The sequence below is a fragment of the Phocoena phocoena genome, chromosome 6, assembly GCF_963924675.1.
Source record: "Phocoena phocoena chromosome 6, mPhoPho1.1, whole genome shotgun sequence".
Classification (NCBI taxonomy): domain Eukaryota; kingdom Metazoa; phylum Chordata; class Mammalia; order Artiodactyla; family Phocoenidae; genus Phocoena; species Phocoena phocoena.
Window position 1 is genome coordinate 53,352,093 of NC_089224.1, and position 17,614 is coordinate 53,369,706.

The 17,614-nt window shown below is 36.1% G+C and overlaps 1 protein-coding gene across 1 annotated transcript; it reads right to left on the reverse strand.

Annotated features, from left to right (window-relative positions):
* Positions 1–307: 307 nt before the first annotated feature.
* On the reverse strand, positions 308–15,255 carry TYRP1 (tyrosinase related protein 1). Its single transcript, XM_065878543.1, has 8 exons — positions 15,234–15,255; positions 14,334–14,799; positions 12,392–12,714; positions 9,477–9,681; positions 6,498–6,665; positions 4,560–4,739; positions 1,411–1,557; positions 308–593 (listed from the first exon to the last, which is right to left on the reverse strand). Exons 2-8 carry the CDS (start codon positions 14,716–14,718, stop codon positions 388–390), a joined length of 1,614 nt encoding a protein of 537 aa, XP_065734615.1. The 5' UTR covers positions 14,719–14,799; positions 15,234–15,255; the 3' UTR covers positions 308–387.
* Positions 15,256–17,614: the final 2,359 nt, after the last annotated feature.

Consider the following 17,614-nt stretch of genomic DNA (forward strand, 5'->3'; position numbering starts at 1 on the left):
TCATTTGCATCCTACTCATGTATTTTAATCAGGGGTTTACGATCAATCATGATTTTTCTTTACAATATGAACAAAGTACAACAACTTATTTATATTGTCATATAGTTGACCTTCAAAACATGCCCCAAATCTTCATACTCTCTGCTTAAATACCATAGAATGGGTGCAACTTACCATTATAAATAGAACTGAAAAATAGAAAACATTGAAAATATTGTGACTTTCCCCAGTTCTGGAAAATAGTATCTGGTGCTTTGAATTCCAGCATGTGCATGCACAAGGACGGAAGTAACAGAATGAAAGAAAATACAGTTACTAACGCAACCTATTATTTTTCAACCATATGGTTTTATGATAGTAATGCATAAGAGAATATACCACTTGTAATTACACCACAGACTGATTAGGATCCTGGATTTTTTCATATTCTTCAACGTAGTGTTGATACTGATCAGTAAGGAGAGACTGATTTGCTTCATCCATGTTTCTTCTGGCACGAATCAGACAAGAAGCACCCACAAAAACGACTGCAACCAGTAATAAAGCAGCAACTACCGCTATGGTAACAATCTCAGAAATACTAAAATTCCGACCTATGTGAAAAAGAAAACGAGAGCAAAAAATAAATAATAAAACAGTTGCCACCCAAAATTGGATACTGTAATAGAGGCACTGTTCCAGGCACTTTACAAAGTCCTCATATTTAATTTTTATTGGCTACATCGCCTGTTATAGCACCTGGCATCTTCAAAGCACTTTCCGATTTCTCATAGTGAGCCCTACTGGGATAGTTATTATATTCATTCTAAAGGAAATGATGGCTCAGAGTTTGAGTCACTTGCCCAAGGTCATTTGGTTAGTATGCAGTAGAGTTGTTTTGGAGCCCAGGTCTTTCAGGATCCAGATCCTGTGCTCTTCCACTGTACCCCACTGCCTTTGTTAAGAAAGGTATTTAAAATTAAATCAGAAAGTTTTGAATTTCAGAACTTCAGAAAAAACAGCTCAGAATATCTCCATCTCTTTTTTTTTTTAGGCTAAATAAACGGAAGCAACATTATGTAGTAGAAAAATAAGGGCATATTACACAGGGCTAAGCTCAAGACTCATTCTCTATTCCCTCTAAGCCTCGTCTTCCTTATTTGTAAAATGAGGATTTTAATGCCTGCCTCAGAGGGTTGTAAGGATTAAATGAAATAGTGTGGTATGTAATCGGCTCAATACCAGGTCAGAGTGGGCTCTCAACAAATGTTAAATTCAGTCTCTTTATCCACAAATAAAAATTCAAATGAAAGCTTCTAAATCCAAGTGGGAAACTGTGGATTACTTTATCTCAGAAAAATGTGATTACTTTAAGGGTGACAAATTTGCTTTCAGAAATTTCCACAGTAAAAATACATTTTCAGTACTCACTTGGCCATTGAACTTCATAAGTGTATCCCAGGTTGTCTGGAGCAGTAACAAACATTTCTATGTTGGTAATTGGAGGCCAAAATGGTACCATATTGTATTGTCTGTTATGTCCAATAGGGGCATTTTCCAATGGAAATGTGGATATATCTAAAATATGTCAAAGACACCTTGTTAATAGACAAACTCAAGCTAATATTAATACATTATTATTGTGTTCTGAAGATGACCCAAAGTATTCAAGGGTAACATTAAAAATTCTTTCATATTTTACACTGAGTAAAGGCATAAAAATGTTTCACTACAGCAGAACAGGGAATTGCATAAAATAGAGCTCAGATGCTTTGAGTACAGCACTAACATGTCATCCAATACAAAAAGAGAGTTTAAAAGTAAGGAAGTTTTAGTCTTTTCTTATCTATGATGATCATTAGTTGTTTTACTTTTATATTACAGAAACTAATTTGAGTAAAATTCATTAAACTTACTTTTCAAAGCTAAAGAAAAGATTGGACCTGTAATTTGCTGTAGTATCATCTATGATTTAAATATGAGAGACACTGTAGCTAATGAGGTTTGTCCTTGACTATGACTATTTCTGTTTAGTATTTTTCATTTTTCTGTTTAATTAGAGAAATAAATATTAACTTATTCCCTGGGTTTTACTCTGTTAACAAAAAGCACTTAACACTTTGAATCAAGGTCCTAGAATCCTATTTGCTTCCTGCTGCCTTTCATCTTTCTACTTAAATAAAAATCATAGGCATTTATATTATTAGTAAGTTTCTGTTATCACAGATAAAAGGAGTGATATACTCTTTGTGACAAAAGATCATTCCTTTTTGTTGTTGTTGTTGTTTATATTTATATTGGTACAATTAAATGCCAAATGGAATGTCACAAAACCAGAGTTGGAAGTGGGTTTGGGTAGGACATTAGTGGAAATACATTTAAAAGAGCTGGAATATGTGAGAAGGCTAGTGAAATATTAGGTTTTCTGTTCGCAAGAAGTATATTACCTGGACAGTCACTGTGATCCTGTGAAGCACAGGAGAGTATTTTAGCATCTACTCTGAAGAAAAATTGATCATAGAAATGGCAGGTAGTGTTTATATTTTTGTAACTTTAAATTTAAAATCTAGTGATTTTAAATGTACTATGAATTAATGCTAATTAAATATTTATCCACTGAAATCTATTGAGCTCCTGCTAATGCCAGGCACTGATCTAGGCACATGGGGTATAGCATTAAACAAAAGACAAGGTTCCTGGCCTCAAGGCACTACTCCTATTAATTATTTGTTAAAGTTAGATGTTAAAGCTAATAACTTAGATCATTTTTTAAACTTCCCACTTCATCTTTACTGAATTGGCCTCAACCCAGTCCAGTTACAGCTGCATATAAAAGTTATGTCCATTAAAATAAGTGGAGGAAAAGAAGAAGAAGAATAAAAATATCAATAGCAATTGGATTGCAATGTTGCTTCCCTGTGTCAGACCCTTCAATGGCTCCCCTTCTGTCTTAGAGTTAAGCCCAATGTCTTTAAGGATCTGCCCCCTGTTTTCTCTCTGACCTTGTCATCTCCCTCCGTTTTCTCCCCACTCCCCACTCTGCTCCAGCCACAGTGGCTCCTTTGTTCCTTTGTCTTGGGAGCGTTTTTCTCCATATACTTACGCAGTGCTGCCTATCCCCTTTCCTGATTTTACTAGCCTACAAAGACTTTCCCCCATATAACATACTCTATATTTATTTACATATGCTTATTGTCAGTTTATACATTGCTGTCTAGTTTCCAGCAGTGTATGTTTAACAAAAGTTTGTTATGTTCATTTCTAAACCTACTAATTCTAGTTATTTGTTATTGAAATAAAAGTAATATAACAAAACACACGTAAATCGATAATTATGATTGTAAAAAGAGGAGGATGTTTTTATAATAAATAAATGGAATGCTTTGGAAAGATTTATTAAGAATAAGTGGCTGCAACGTTGCTATAGAATTAGGAATGAGCAACTATGATTTTTAAGGGTTAGGGGAGCATTATGAAAATTTAGAATAATACTGTACTCAGATTGCATCACAAGGGTTGTTAATTTCTTGTTTCACTTTAAAGAAACAGACACCGTAAATTATAGACAATTCATTATGGTTGTATGTATGTATATAAATACACATGAAAAATCAGATGGAACTCCAATCAGTGAATTCATAGAAGATTGATAAGTGAATAAATATTTGTATTTAAGCTATTTATTTCTTAAATTGTTTTCAGATGAAACAAACTATTTTGACCAACTCATCAATTAATGGTCCAAATCAGGTTAGGTTAGCGGTTTCTATTGTATTCTCTCTCTCTCTCTCTCTCTCACACACACACACATACACACACACACAGCACAGAAGTAAGAGATGGCTGAATGAATAAATGAATCAGTAGATAGTTAATCTCCAATATTATGTTTACGTGCATGACGAAGTAAAGGCACATAAGACAAAACTTAGAACACTTTTAAAATGTGCAAATTTATGATGTTTTAACCAGTAAAAGCACATTCATTGTTGGAATAGTAATACAACCCTCTCAGCTGAGTGAAGAGAAAGTAGCCTTTAAATAATATTTTAAAAATGCATTACAATGAACTTAAAAGAGATTTTCTACAGTGTGATGTAAAAACTAACATTAACTTTTCAAGTTGAATAAAATTTCCATTTGTGAGAGGCCGTAAAGTAATAAGAATCAGAACTGTGGATTATGAGTGTATTTTTTCTGTCTTTTGGGGTATCAGAGAAGAGCTCTTTAAGGTTTTTGCATTCATATTAAAAAACAATGAGGATGTTCATTGGAAGATATGAGAAAGAAAAATCGGGGAAACATGGTAGTCATCTTTACATGGTAAAAAGGAGAAGGGATTACCTTTTTAGTCCTATTGAATGTTAATAAGTATCATCTTACAATTACTATTCTGAGAGACTTCTCATCTGCCTTTTCAAAGTGGTTTAGAATAGTTGGAAATGGCTAGATATTAGAGCTATTTTATCCTATTGTTAGGTGTAGTTTAAATGTGCCAAATGCTTAGCCTAAAGTGGTAACTATGCCATCTGAACAATCGCCTTTGCTGAGCCTGCAAAAAGCATATGAAAGAGTTTTACCAGCAGTATGTCTCCTCAGCCATTCATCAAAGACTGCATCAGTGAAAGTATGTAGGAGGACAAAAATAGGATCATTGGGAGATAAATGAGTTTGCCCCCCAGTTCCGTTCAGGAATAGATGAGCCAAATTGTGAAGGCTTCGCACAGTAGGGTCATACCTTCCTGTGGGATCACTGTAACCTAGATACAAAAAGAAGGATGAGAATAGTAAAAACCATTACACATATCTAACTTTTCAAGTCCAAAGCAGTGATTATATTGGGAAACAATTTTTCCTAAGCTTGTCAGGCCAATTTTCACCTTAGTGTAATAGCACTGCTTCTCTGTACCTATGGTTGGTGACATGTGTTTGCTGTACCGAGAGCTAGGTTAGTTTGAAGCTAGTGGCATGGCATTCTAAATGTAGCCTCTAGGTTAAAAATAATGACCTGCAAAGACTACCAGTCAAAATATATAGAACACTCTATTTTGACAAGGGTAACATTGGTCTACATGGAAATAAAGATAGTGGAAAGCTCTAGCTTCTACAAAAACTGCTGATACAGTTGGGAGAACACCACTCTGACTGTCCTGGAACTTAAATTGCCAGATGTTACTTTAGTCTCCTACCTTATTCCTTTTGAATGACTGTCAGCATGTTTATTTTTAGAAAATTATTTTTGTGGAGAAGTTACAGTTTCTCAGAGCTTTCTTACCATCTCTGTGCTAGTTTTAAATATCTGAAGACTGCTGTCAAAACGTTTATAGAACTTTTGAGAATGATCTGTATTCTATACATATATCTTCTCCAAATACATTTCCATATTATATATATTTCACATGTGGATCATATATATATTCCCATTTTATATATAATCCACATATTATATTCCCATATATACTCACATATATATATTGTTCATGAATACATATTAGAGAGAAGACAAGGATAGATCACAAACAAAAATAGATGGTCTCTGATGTGGGATGGAGTTACAAGTGTGTGTAGTTAGCTTGAAGGACCAGAGCGGGGAGAGCAGGGAAAGGCTCTATATTATAAAACAAAATTAGAATTTGAAATACATTAACTCAGTTGCATAATTATAGTTATTCATTTACTCATTTTTTATATGTTTATTCCATTATTTTTTGACTCATAAAACGTTTAAAGATTGTCTGTAATGTACACAGCACTAATCTTTTCATGCATTCTGTCAGGAAATCAGTACAATTTGTCTTTTGATTGGGCATCAGTAAGACACAATCTGCAAATTCTTTATGAAATCACTACTTATAGTCTTAGTTTATAAATACCAGCTTAGTCAAAATACGGTTATTATTTATTGAGTCATCTCCAAGTCAGTGTATCATTGTAGCTGGATATCTTTGGAAATTAATTTCACTTCTTTGGACCTCAGTTTCTCAGCTTTAAAATACTTTGAATTAAGCAAGGAAAACCAAATTAAATCTCTAGATGCAAGTTCCAATTTTTATAGATCTTAATAAAAGTTGCAGGATGATACCTAAGTAAAACATGTGTCCAAACCAGGCTTTAGTAGATGGCAACTTATGTTCAGGATTTTTTATTATATTTTTTAAGAAAAAAATTAATAATCTCTCCAAGTCTTGAATATTATTTGCCTATACTAGAATGTGATATAGTTATACACATATTGGCCAGCTACCTAACAGAAATTTGAGTTTAATACCTTTTAGGTATTTTAACAGAATCGTTTCCAAGGGCTTCTCCTATGATAAAAAGTTTCAGGGTCTCACACTTTTCTTTAAGAAAGTTCTTTTTTTGAGCAGAGAATTGTGATTATATCATAATAGGCGGCCCTATTCACATAAACTTACAGGATCCATATGGCATTCAAAGGTTTTTTTTCAAAGAGATTTGAATTTGAATAGTTTTCCCTGTAACAACTAGGTCAATTCAGAGCACCGATTTTTACTTGCCTTCCACTGTGTTTCGGAAACTGTTTGTAGAAGTGGAATAAAAAGGAGGTGTGTCAAATAAACCAACTTCCAAGCACTGAGTGACATCCTGTGGTTCAGGAAGACGTTGCACCATTGGTCTAGCCACATTTCCAGCTGGATTTCTCCTAATTGGCCTACCCTCAGTGCCTGGGGAAAAGATGGGAAACGGTGAACATGTATAGAACATTTAGAGATCTTAGCTTTGCTTTTCAAATTTGTATACATAGCACGAACACTGAAAAACAGGGTTTCCCTTGGTAGAAGAGAAAATTTTTAAAGTGCATATTTAGTGGCATTAAAGTGAGGAAATAAGTTATCATGTCCAACTTCTGTGAATAGGGAAAATATGTAATACACAAAATCACCTGAGGAAAAAGATGATCACAATAACAGATAGAGGTCCTTGTGTTTGTTAAATCAACATATGCTTTTTTCAAGAGAACACATTAAAATGAAAATTCCATGGAAAATTAAATCCTACCAACATAATCTCATAAACCAGAACTCTACACTGAAATCCATATTTCATACACATACGCAATTTTGTACTTGAATGCTCTTTCAAGCCTTCAGAGAAATAAAGTTAAAACAACCTTAAATCTCTTTGGGAAGCGGTCTGTATTGCAGTCACCACATATTTTTCAGCAATTAATGTGGAAAATAATTGAAACATTTTAAGGTCAGTAAGATAAACAGGTAAACAAAGAGCTGCTGTACTAGGGATAATATGTACCCCTAGAGATACAGAGATGCCTTTGGGGAGACAGGGAGGGAGAAAAGGAGAAATAGGGAAGGGAGGGAAGGTGGGGGTGGGAAGCGGGGAGAGCGTAAGTGAGAGAATCAATTCTTCCCAATTGGGTGGCTTCAGGAAGCCTTCATTAGGTAGAGAGATTTGCAAAGAGCCCTGAAGGACTGAGGAAAATTGCCAGAGGTGAAATAAGACAGATTTTTCAAGTCAAACATTTTAAGCAGAGGTAATAATAAAAGAGATAAGCTTTCTTCTATGCATCATATAAGCCCCATCGGAGCACAAACTCTTTTCTTGATCACCAGTGTGTCCTCCAGTCTTGATCCAGCACTGGCATATAATTAAAGCGAAATAGTTGTTTGGTGTATGTTGATTTATGAAAAGATAAGGTTGATTGTACAAGAGGGCCTGTTAGGTGAACAGCTTGCCTAGCGTATGTGGCAATGTAAGGGTGTAGTGGATGGCGGGAAGGAAAGGAAGCTAGACAAGAACTGTTTTATTTATTAGGTCAGTGAAAGAAAAAAGGAAAATAACATTTTATTGAACACATACTAATGTGTCTGATATGGTATCACATACTTTAATAATATATCTGATTTAATCCTCACGGTAATTCTTGCCTCTCTCTACTTTTCTTCTTGGATGAAATTATCCATTCCTGTGGTTTCACTGATCATCTTTTACAAGACACCCATACCCGTACAGCTTTGGATCAAACCTTCCTTAGACGTTGCATGCTTATGTCCTCATATGCTTTCTGGACAGTATCTTTCCAGTATTCCATAAATGCACCAAATTCGGTATACTGAAAGAGTTAATTATTGACGTCTAACATTCTTCCAGCCACTAAAATATCACCTTTAATTCATCACATGAAAAACATGCTCTTTCTTCACTATACTTCTTAAATTTGCTTTCTACTTCAGACACTCTGAACTTTTCATTCATTCCTGCATGGAAGTCCCACAGGACTCCAATCCATAGGATGTTAATAGGTGCAATGGCAGAAGTTGTCCATGTGCAAACAAAAAAAAATCACAGTCAGAGAGAGATGAATGTTTTGGTATCTAAAGACATACTGATCCTCAATTTTATCTCATTCAGCATGCCAAACAAAGTTTTATTTTAATTTTTAAACTTCTACAGAATAAAATTTTATATACATTTACTTCTCTTATTCCTATAGATGGCTAAATAACATTCTAATGGTGAAAAATCTACTTAATTTCTTTGCTCTATTTAAAATATTCTCTATTTAAGTTACAAAGTAATTTAATATTTGGTGCCTAAAGGAATATGTGCAGAATAAATGTTATTGGTATAATAATAAAATAAAAAATAAATTCCAATAATTCTAGTTTTTATATGGAAGAACAAAAGTTCAAAATAGCCAGACGTGCCTGAAGAAGAAAAATAAGATGGGATAAAAAGACTCTGATAATTAAGACCTTCTGTTAGCAGCAAGAGAGACGGTAAAAATAGGATCTAAGGAAGAGAACAGAAAGCTTCACGGGAGCTGATCCACATAGGACAGAAACGTGACCTGTGGCAGAGATGGCATTCAGACCACTGGAGAGAGGATGCTAGGAAAACTGGGTAATCACTTTGGGAGAGCTGGAAAGAGCTAGTTGGCAGACATCTTCTGTACAGTATCTTTCTTTTATTAAAGGCATCCTCCATGTCACCTTTTGGTTTTTTAACCTTCTGAGAAGATTAACATAATAGTAAAAATAATATAATAACTTAGAATAATAGTAATAATCATTATACAATAATAATAGTAATTATTATTATATGTATTTTTTACTCCCAGGGCACTTCCAACTCTTTCTGCATATTTCACATTTCCTAGGGAAACATTTTCTGTGAAATTCCAACGCAAGACACATGACTACTAAGCAGTGCTGAGCTTACTAAGAGGATTAATTAATACAAAATAGACATTTCCAGAATAAGAAAGTGAGCAATGCACTGACCAAGTTGTTCAAGGAAAGCAATGGAAAAATGTATAGGCACTTTCTTTTTCCCCTGGAGCACCCCAGATTGCCTTGACTGTCCCAGGTACTTAGTGAATATTTGTACATCAATTCTCCATAATAAACGTGGATTTTAGTCTGAAGTCCTTAGTAGAATGAAGAGCCTTCAGGCAGCACATTTAATCACTTTACCTAACAGGCAATTCTGAATCCTAGTTGTCATTTGGAACTTACTGTTACAAAGGGTTCCCAGGGTATCATAATCTTCCAAGGATTCGCAGACCACTCGCCATTGAGAAAAGACGGAGTTCGGGCTTATAAGAGTGGAATCAAAGTTGCTTCTTGATCCCATCAAGTCATCGGTGCAAATGTCACAGGTGTTCTTCCCGGTAGCAAAATTCCAGTAAGGAAGGGAGAAAGAAGGATCCTGCAACATTTCCTAGATCACAGAAACTCTGTTAGCATTCTCTGCTTTTGTTTAAAATTCTCCCTTTGCTTGGTTTACTCCCTGGCATTCTGTTTCTATTAGTTCTCTTCAGCCACTTAGGAACCAGTTAGTGTGTCAGTGGTGCCTGAAGGGCTAGAGGACTTAAATACCTTATTTAACAAAGCCTCAAATTTACTACAGTAAGTCACTTGGGCACTAGAGGGAATGAAACTCAACTTGTTATAGAGAAGTTTCTGCAAATGCTTTGGGGAGGTGTCTTCCTTTTCTTTTTTAGGCAAGTTACATTTCTGTTGGTTTTACTAAAAAGTATCAATAATCACTTCTACACTTTGACACTTCCACTTCCTTTCATTTTCTTATCTCTAATTCAAGCATGACTAACTCCTGGTCTGGCGCCAGACTCAGCCTTGAGATATATTATGTGAAGCAGTGCCTTTTATTTTGTTTCTGTTTTTTAATTTAACCAGAACGACTTCAGGCATTTAGATTCTGGTTTGGCCACAGACTACAGAGGCTCTTTCATACTTGCCTTATCTGCCGGGGCACTGAAGGTGTTTTACTTAGAGACCCCTGCTTCCGAATCTAAACTATGAAGACTCAGGCTTCTGCTAGAAACTAATACAGACAGGAAATGCTAAACTGAAGCAGAATATTTCTCTGTGCACACTGTTATTTAGACCAGAGACCTAGTTTCCATTTAGAGCTGATCTCAACAATTTAAAAAATGCTGGACTCAAGATCACATGCTTATTTTACTGGGTTCCTTTATTGTACTTGTTATTTCTCATTCCTTTAAGCCTTTAGTGAGCTATATTTAGAGTGTGGGATATAAATGTAGGGATTGCCATTGTTTTATCTCACAAGTATTTAGTACATATGTACTTTTTTACTTTTAAACCCTTTCTAGGAAGCATTTCCTTGTCCTCGGGGTATTTTAGAGGGTCAGAACTTTCCAAGGTATTCCCCAGTTATTGATCTCCAGAGCTTTAGAGTCCTTATTTAGAAGCCATTGTTCTGGTTCACAAAAATTAGTGACAGCTTCTAAGGGATCATTAAGAGTCAGTTTGTGGTTCAGCAACTGGCATCTGGGAGCTGGAGCAGATTCATGTGGCATTTCAACTGTGCGTTACATTTAGATTGTAATTTGTTGGATCCCTCGTGCTGTTGAGTTTTAAAAACGTAAGTCTCTATAGAGGTTGAAGCTTACGCAGGCAAAATTGAAGCTTTTAGATACTTTCCACCTGCCCTTTCATTTTGGTGTACCTGTGGGAAAATTACTTGAAGGCAAGAAGAGCTCGAGTCGATTACAAATGACAGATTTATCTACTCATAACCTGAAAAATGCCTTGAAATCAGAGCTATAAACTATGAAGTTCAGAGTATCAGATGAATTCATTTAATCACTCTCAAATTGCATATGGATGGACTACTTACATGTGAATATTTTGTTCTGTATTTTAGTGCATTAAATCTCTCCCTTCTAACCATTTATTTTCTTGGATAATGCTGGGCACAAGCATACTGCGAATCAATATGGGAATCTGCCCTCGGATATTTTTAGATTAATTTTTAGATTTTAATTTGTGGGGAGGGGTTCATTGCTGTTATTTCATCTAGAAAACAGGTTCAGTTTGTGGATTTCCTAATTGAGATCTAAGAATTTTAAAGGGGTTAGGGGTTAGGTTGGGGTTAGCAGATGTAAGCTGTTATATACAGAATTGATAAACCACAGGGTCCTACTGTATAGCACAGAGAACTATATTCCATATCCTATGATAAACCATCATGGAACAGAATATAAAAAAAGAATGTATAGATATGTATAACTGAATCACTTTGCTGTACAGCAGAAATTAACACAGCATTGTAAATCAACTGTACGTCAATAACAAAAAATTTTTTTAAAAACTTCATTTAAAAATAACAATACTTTTCTTAAAATATTGAGCAATTAGTAAAATAAACAATGTGAAAGTATTTATGTTAACAGATTCTTTAATGTGGCGTTAGCTTATCTGATTAAAAATAAGCAGGAAATAACTTTGTTTTGAGCTTCACTTTATGCCAAAAAAGTCAATGCCTTTTTAATTAAAATGATGTCTGACCTATGGGATGTTGTTAGTAGGTGTCTTCTATAAGCCTCAAAGTGGTAGGGGGCATGGAAAAAATGGAGTTCAATCAAAATATGACAATATAAATGAAAAGTAATTTTTTTCATAATTTAAACCCTGTATCATATCAAAACGAATCATCAACTTATAAAGTGAGCTATACATTTGGGACTTGGAAGACTGAGAAGTTATACACACCTGCCTCATCCAAACCAGGAGGAGGTATTGGTTTACATTTGAAAAGGGAGACATATCAAGTGAGAGTCCTTCATTGCAAACTATATGAGGGTTATTTTTTCAATGACAGAGCTGTAGAATATGTCCAGTGCTTTAATTCACACCTACAAATATCTCAGTTGGCTTCCTCATCACTGATATGACTTTCTTTTCACTTCACAAAGGGTAAAGATTAATTAATAAGGAGGTAATTAGCATAGGGAGAAACTTAACAGAATGCCAAAGGCAGATTAATAATGTGAAATCGCTTCGTCATCGCCTGTTTTGATCATTCGGAACACAGTGGATCAACAGCTTAGAAACAAGTCACCTCCTCTGTAAAGGATATGAACATGGCCATGCCTCGTGCATACCTGCATGTCTCTCTCCAGCTGCAGCAGGTGGTACCTATGCCATGTGAGAAACGCTGGTCCCTCATGAGAGAAATCCACTTCACCAAAGCTTTCCTGTCCTGCCCCCAGAAAAGTCTTTTTGACTGAGTAGTAGTGCATCCAAACAAAGTAGTTATAAATGGAAATGTTCTCAAATTGTGGGGTGTTGCCATCTGGCCCCAATATTTCTTCTGATCTCCTGGTGGCAATGACAAACTGAGGGTGAATTGTACGCTTTGCCGTATCCAGGGCCCGGACAAAGCGGTTCTTTTCTTCTGTACTTAAGTCCAGTAGGTTTCTCCTGACTTTAAGGGTACAAAATTCAAACGTGAAAACATCTGCAGTGTGGGCATGGGTAGACAATGCACATAATCATCTTGTAACACCACGTCCCATTTACCCATGAATGATAATTTACATGTGTGCTCACATCATTTTATACTTTTAAAAATACCCCTTGCTAAAATCCCTTCTTCAGGCCTGCTTTTTGTCTGTCTCTTCCCCTCCTTCTCTTTCTCTCTCCAACTTACTGTAGGATTCCTATGAGCTTTCCTTAATCTTACCATGGACTTTATGATTCTATGATCCTGTTATATTGATTTCTGCTCACTATTGGCATATTTCTTGGAATTTTCTACCTTTTTAATATCATAAATTTTGCAAAAACACGGTATGCGGTATAGTATAGTGGTTAAGACCAGAGCCTCATTCTATGACTGCACACATTTCTCTAAGCATCAGTTTTTCATCTGTAAAGTGTGTGTAAAAATATCCGCTTTATAAAACTGTAAAGACTAAGAGGACACACATAAAAAGCACTTAGACCAGAGCCTGGCTCAGAATAAAGACTCACCCACAGACATAGAGAACAAACTTATGGCTACCAAAGGGAAAGGGGGGGAGGGATAAATAAGGAGTTTGTGATTAACATGTATATAAACAACTGTATATAAAATAAATAACAAACAAAGATGTACTCTGTAGTACAGGGAACTATACTCAATATTTTGTGATAACCCATAAGGGAAAAAAATCTGAAAAAATAGATATATATGTGTAACTGAATCACTTTGCTATAGCCACAACATTGTAAATCAGCTATACTTCAATTAAAAAAAAAAAAAAAAGGCTTCCCTGGTGGCGCAGTGTTTGAGAGCCCGCCTGCCGATGCAGGGGACACGGGTTTGTGCCCCAGTCCAGGAAGATCCCACATGCCGTGGAGCGGATGGGCCCGTGAGCCATGGCCACTGAGCCTGCGTGTCTGGAACCTGTGCTCCGCAACGGGAGAGGCCACAACAGTGAGAGGCCTGCGTACCACACACACACAAAAAAAGGCTCAGTAAACGTCCCCTGAAAGTCTTGGTCCCACGTTTGGCACAAGGAAAACAATCCAGTATTGCCAACTGTTACTATTTAAAGCTTTCTCATTTATTGTCATTTAGGCTGCAGGCCAGGCTCATCTTGTAAAATGGCTGAACTTGATCATCAGAGCAGGAACCATCCTTGTGGTCAGCAAGGGTAGTGGAAGAAGCTCATCGATTAGAGCTGGACACATCTCATTGTGAATTCCAGGTTTACCACATACCAGCTACATGGACTTGACCTTTCAGAACCTCACAATTAACATAACTATCTTGCAAAGTTACTGAAAGGTCCAGTCATAAACACCTAGCACAGTTCCTAGTATAAAGGAGTTGCTCAACAAATCTTTTGAAAGGAAATGTTATTAGAAGACTTGAGGTTCACCTTCAACTCCTTAAATCAAATACATTTCTCAGCCTCTCTAAGCCTCAGTTTCCTCAGCTGTGAAAAGTAAGTCTTGAGCTTTATGATTTCTGAGAGTTCTGAAAGTTCAACTGGTTCAGGATTCTGTAAGTGTGTTGAGTTCCACGCAGAACTGTGCATCCATTCACACCCCACTTACCTATGAGAACCCTCTGGTCACAGGCAGCTCCTCTCCATCCAGGGCGGCAGGTTCCACAGTTGTATCCTGAGAAATTGCCAATGCAGTGGCATGTCCTGTTGAAGAAGCGCGTGGGCCAGCCCTCTCGGTCATCTCTGCCATCGTGTGGGTACTGGGGGCCGTGGGGTCGGGAGTCAGCTGTCACCACGTCACACCTGCCCCTTCCCGATGAGGAACCACAGCGGTCAGTCCCAGACCCAGACAGCGGGAACAGGTCTGGGCAACACACGCCACTTCTCAAAGCCTCGATCGTGACACACTGTCTTGGGAATTGAGCCCAGGCCTGCTGGAAAAAAAGCAGGGCCAAGAAGGTATAGCCCAGAGAGAGGAGTTTGGGAGCTTTCATTCTGCTTGAAGCAAGAATGCAATACAGGCTCTGGTTTTCAGCCCTTTGTGTAGAGCCCGAGGCACATAGATAAAAATCAAGCTGAAAAGGAAAAAGCAAGATGAAATTATGCAAGTTGTTTTGTACTGTTATAAATGGCGTGAGACCCTTCCCAACCCACCTTCAAAATGTTTTTCATATCTGTAAAATGACATTTCAAAAACTAATCAAAATAGTAATTTACCTTTAAAAATTTGACATGTATAATACCTACATAATTAAATCCCCTGTCCTCGTCATTTAATTTTCTTCATTTAAAATTTCTATTTATATAAAAAAAATACTTATCCTGGATGTCATTTATCAAAAGCACTCATTATCGGGTCACTGTTGTTAATTACATTTATCCATGGAGCTGAAAGAAGAAATTGGGGGCAGATTTCTAGCAAGTTAATTTCCAGGATTTAAAGTCCCCTTTATCCTAATGGAGTTTTGGCGGGAATCCACCCACTCCCCATAGAGTTTCTCTCCAATACCTTGAACTCCTGAGGGGATCCTCTGCTGAGCCTTTCTTAGAACTGAGTGTTTTATATTTGCTTGTCCCCTGATGTCAGAGCTGTTAATTGCTTGTGGGTTTCTGCCTGGTAACTCATCCCAAATCTGTTCACCCAAACTGGGAGGGGCTGGTCCTCTTTTCCACCCTTTACTAATCTCTTTTCACTTCAGTGAATTTTTCTGCCCTTTAAGTATTTGGTTAGCACATGATTGCCTTCCCACTGATTTCCTTGTGATGTTTAAAGTTTTAAGAAAAGGTCAGAGCCACGAATTTGGAATACAACAAGTCAGAGAAACTATAGAGAGCTTTTGTTTTCATTGCAGAGAATTTTATTTTTTCCTTTGAAAATATATCTTTAGAGGATAAATGGGATTACTTACCTTTTCTTAGTGATAAAGGGCTAGGCTAGTGCCTGCACCTGATGGTAGCTTTTGATTGTGTTCCGTCTTGAAAACAGATGCTGCCATTCTTAAAATTTCCAGAGAGAATAATTGTAGTAGAAAAGGCATCAGATATAATTACACCAACTCACATGACATTGGCTATCAAGGTGCCTGCTGGTATTGACAGTTGGGTACTCCAATTCCCTTACCTCCATTGGGGTGGTGTTCATCTCTGTGGCAAAGGATCTCAGGGTCGCTGCTATGTCTACTGTTTAGAAAATGACCACTAAATAGCTTATTCTTTCCTACCTTCTCTGCAAGCGATCTTAAGTTAATGGCACTAAGGGTAATAGATTCCTGTATTTCAAAAGGAATTTTCCTCTGGAGTTGAGACCCATACATATGAAATCAATTTTCAAAGTTAATCTTTAGTTTGGAGTACATAATTGCTGTGCAAAAGTGATCAGAATTTGCGATCAGGGTTAGCTGTCCTATTTGACTCTCAGCCATAAAATTGTCCAGAAACCTATGTAAAGGACTTGGGTATATGGTTACCAACAAAAAGCCAACCAAGGCTATGTCTACAAATGAAGATAAAAAGAATAAGAAGAATTTCCTATACACGGCCCCTCGTCCAGGCCATCAACATGATTTATTACAACCATATCAAGCCATGGTTATTAAGATTGTGTCTATAAATCTAGTGTTATTCTTTTTAAATTTAGTTTTATATTTTGGTCTGTTGTGTATAAAACAATCTACTAATGTGAATACATATTAGGATATTTCCTAAAATGTTTTAAGAAACATAGCAATCCTGGTTGTGATGTGTCGCGTGCATAGAGGCCAAAAGTCCCTTTTTCTTTTTTGCCTTGGATCTCGGGTACTAGAATCACAAAAATGCTATCTATCATCATTACTATTTAAGTAGGTTTCAGTGACCAAACTTTTTTTTCCCCACTAATACTATGTATTCAAGTTGTTGTATGTAACAATATTCTATTTTATTTTTTTAATGTCAGTTTGATATATCATTGTAAGAATATACTCTATCCATTCTCCTGTTAGTGAACATTTGGGTTATTTTCCAGGATTTTTAATTTAATTTTTTGTCTTATGAACAAAACTGCTGTAAAGAGGCTTGTAAATGTTTCTTTTTAAACATATATAAGAATTTCTTGTGGTAAATACCTAGGAAATGGATTGCTAGTCATAGGATTTGTGAATATTTATAAGTTAGTTTTAAATTGTTTTCCAAAGTGGTTGTATCAATTTATATTCCCACCAGTAGTGCTTAAGATTTCTTCCTGGTTCACAAACTTGCTAACACTTGGTAATAATAGACTTAATTAACATTATAGAGATAGATATTTCATTCATGTTAATAACTAATATGTTTTAATACTGTTCTTGTGCTTTTATCCCACCTGTTTCTTTTATTGGACATTTTTTTCATGCAATAGCCAATTTTTTTAATTAGGTTTTTTTGTCTTTTTGCTATATAGGACTTCTTTATGTATTCTGTCTTCTAATCTTCTGTTAAATATATTGAAAATATCTTATTCTAATTTATGGCTTAAGTTTTGCATTCTTGACACAGTTTTCTGAGGATTAGTATTTTAATGTCATGGTATCAATCTTTTATTTTATTGTTAGTAGCTTCCATGTCTTGTTACCATTCCACAAGCAATGAACTATTTTTTAATGTTGTCTCCAACATAAAAAGCTTTAAATATTGCCTTTCACATTTCACTCTTTAAATGCATGTGGAATTAGGTCTTGTGCTTGATGTGAATAGGAACCTCAGTTCAACTTTTTGTTCCACATCAAAACCCAATTTTTCTGAGTACCATTTATAGCTGGAGCCATCCTTTCCCAAGTCATCTGCAGTATCACCCTTTCAGGTTTTCATGTATGAATGGATTTATTTCTGGCATTGCTCTTCTGTTCTGTTGGCGAATTTGACTATCCCTGTGTC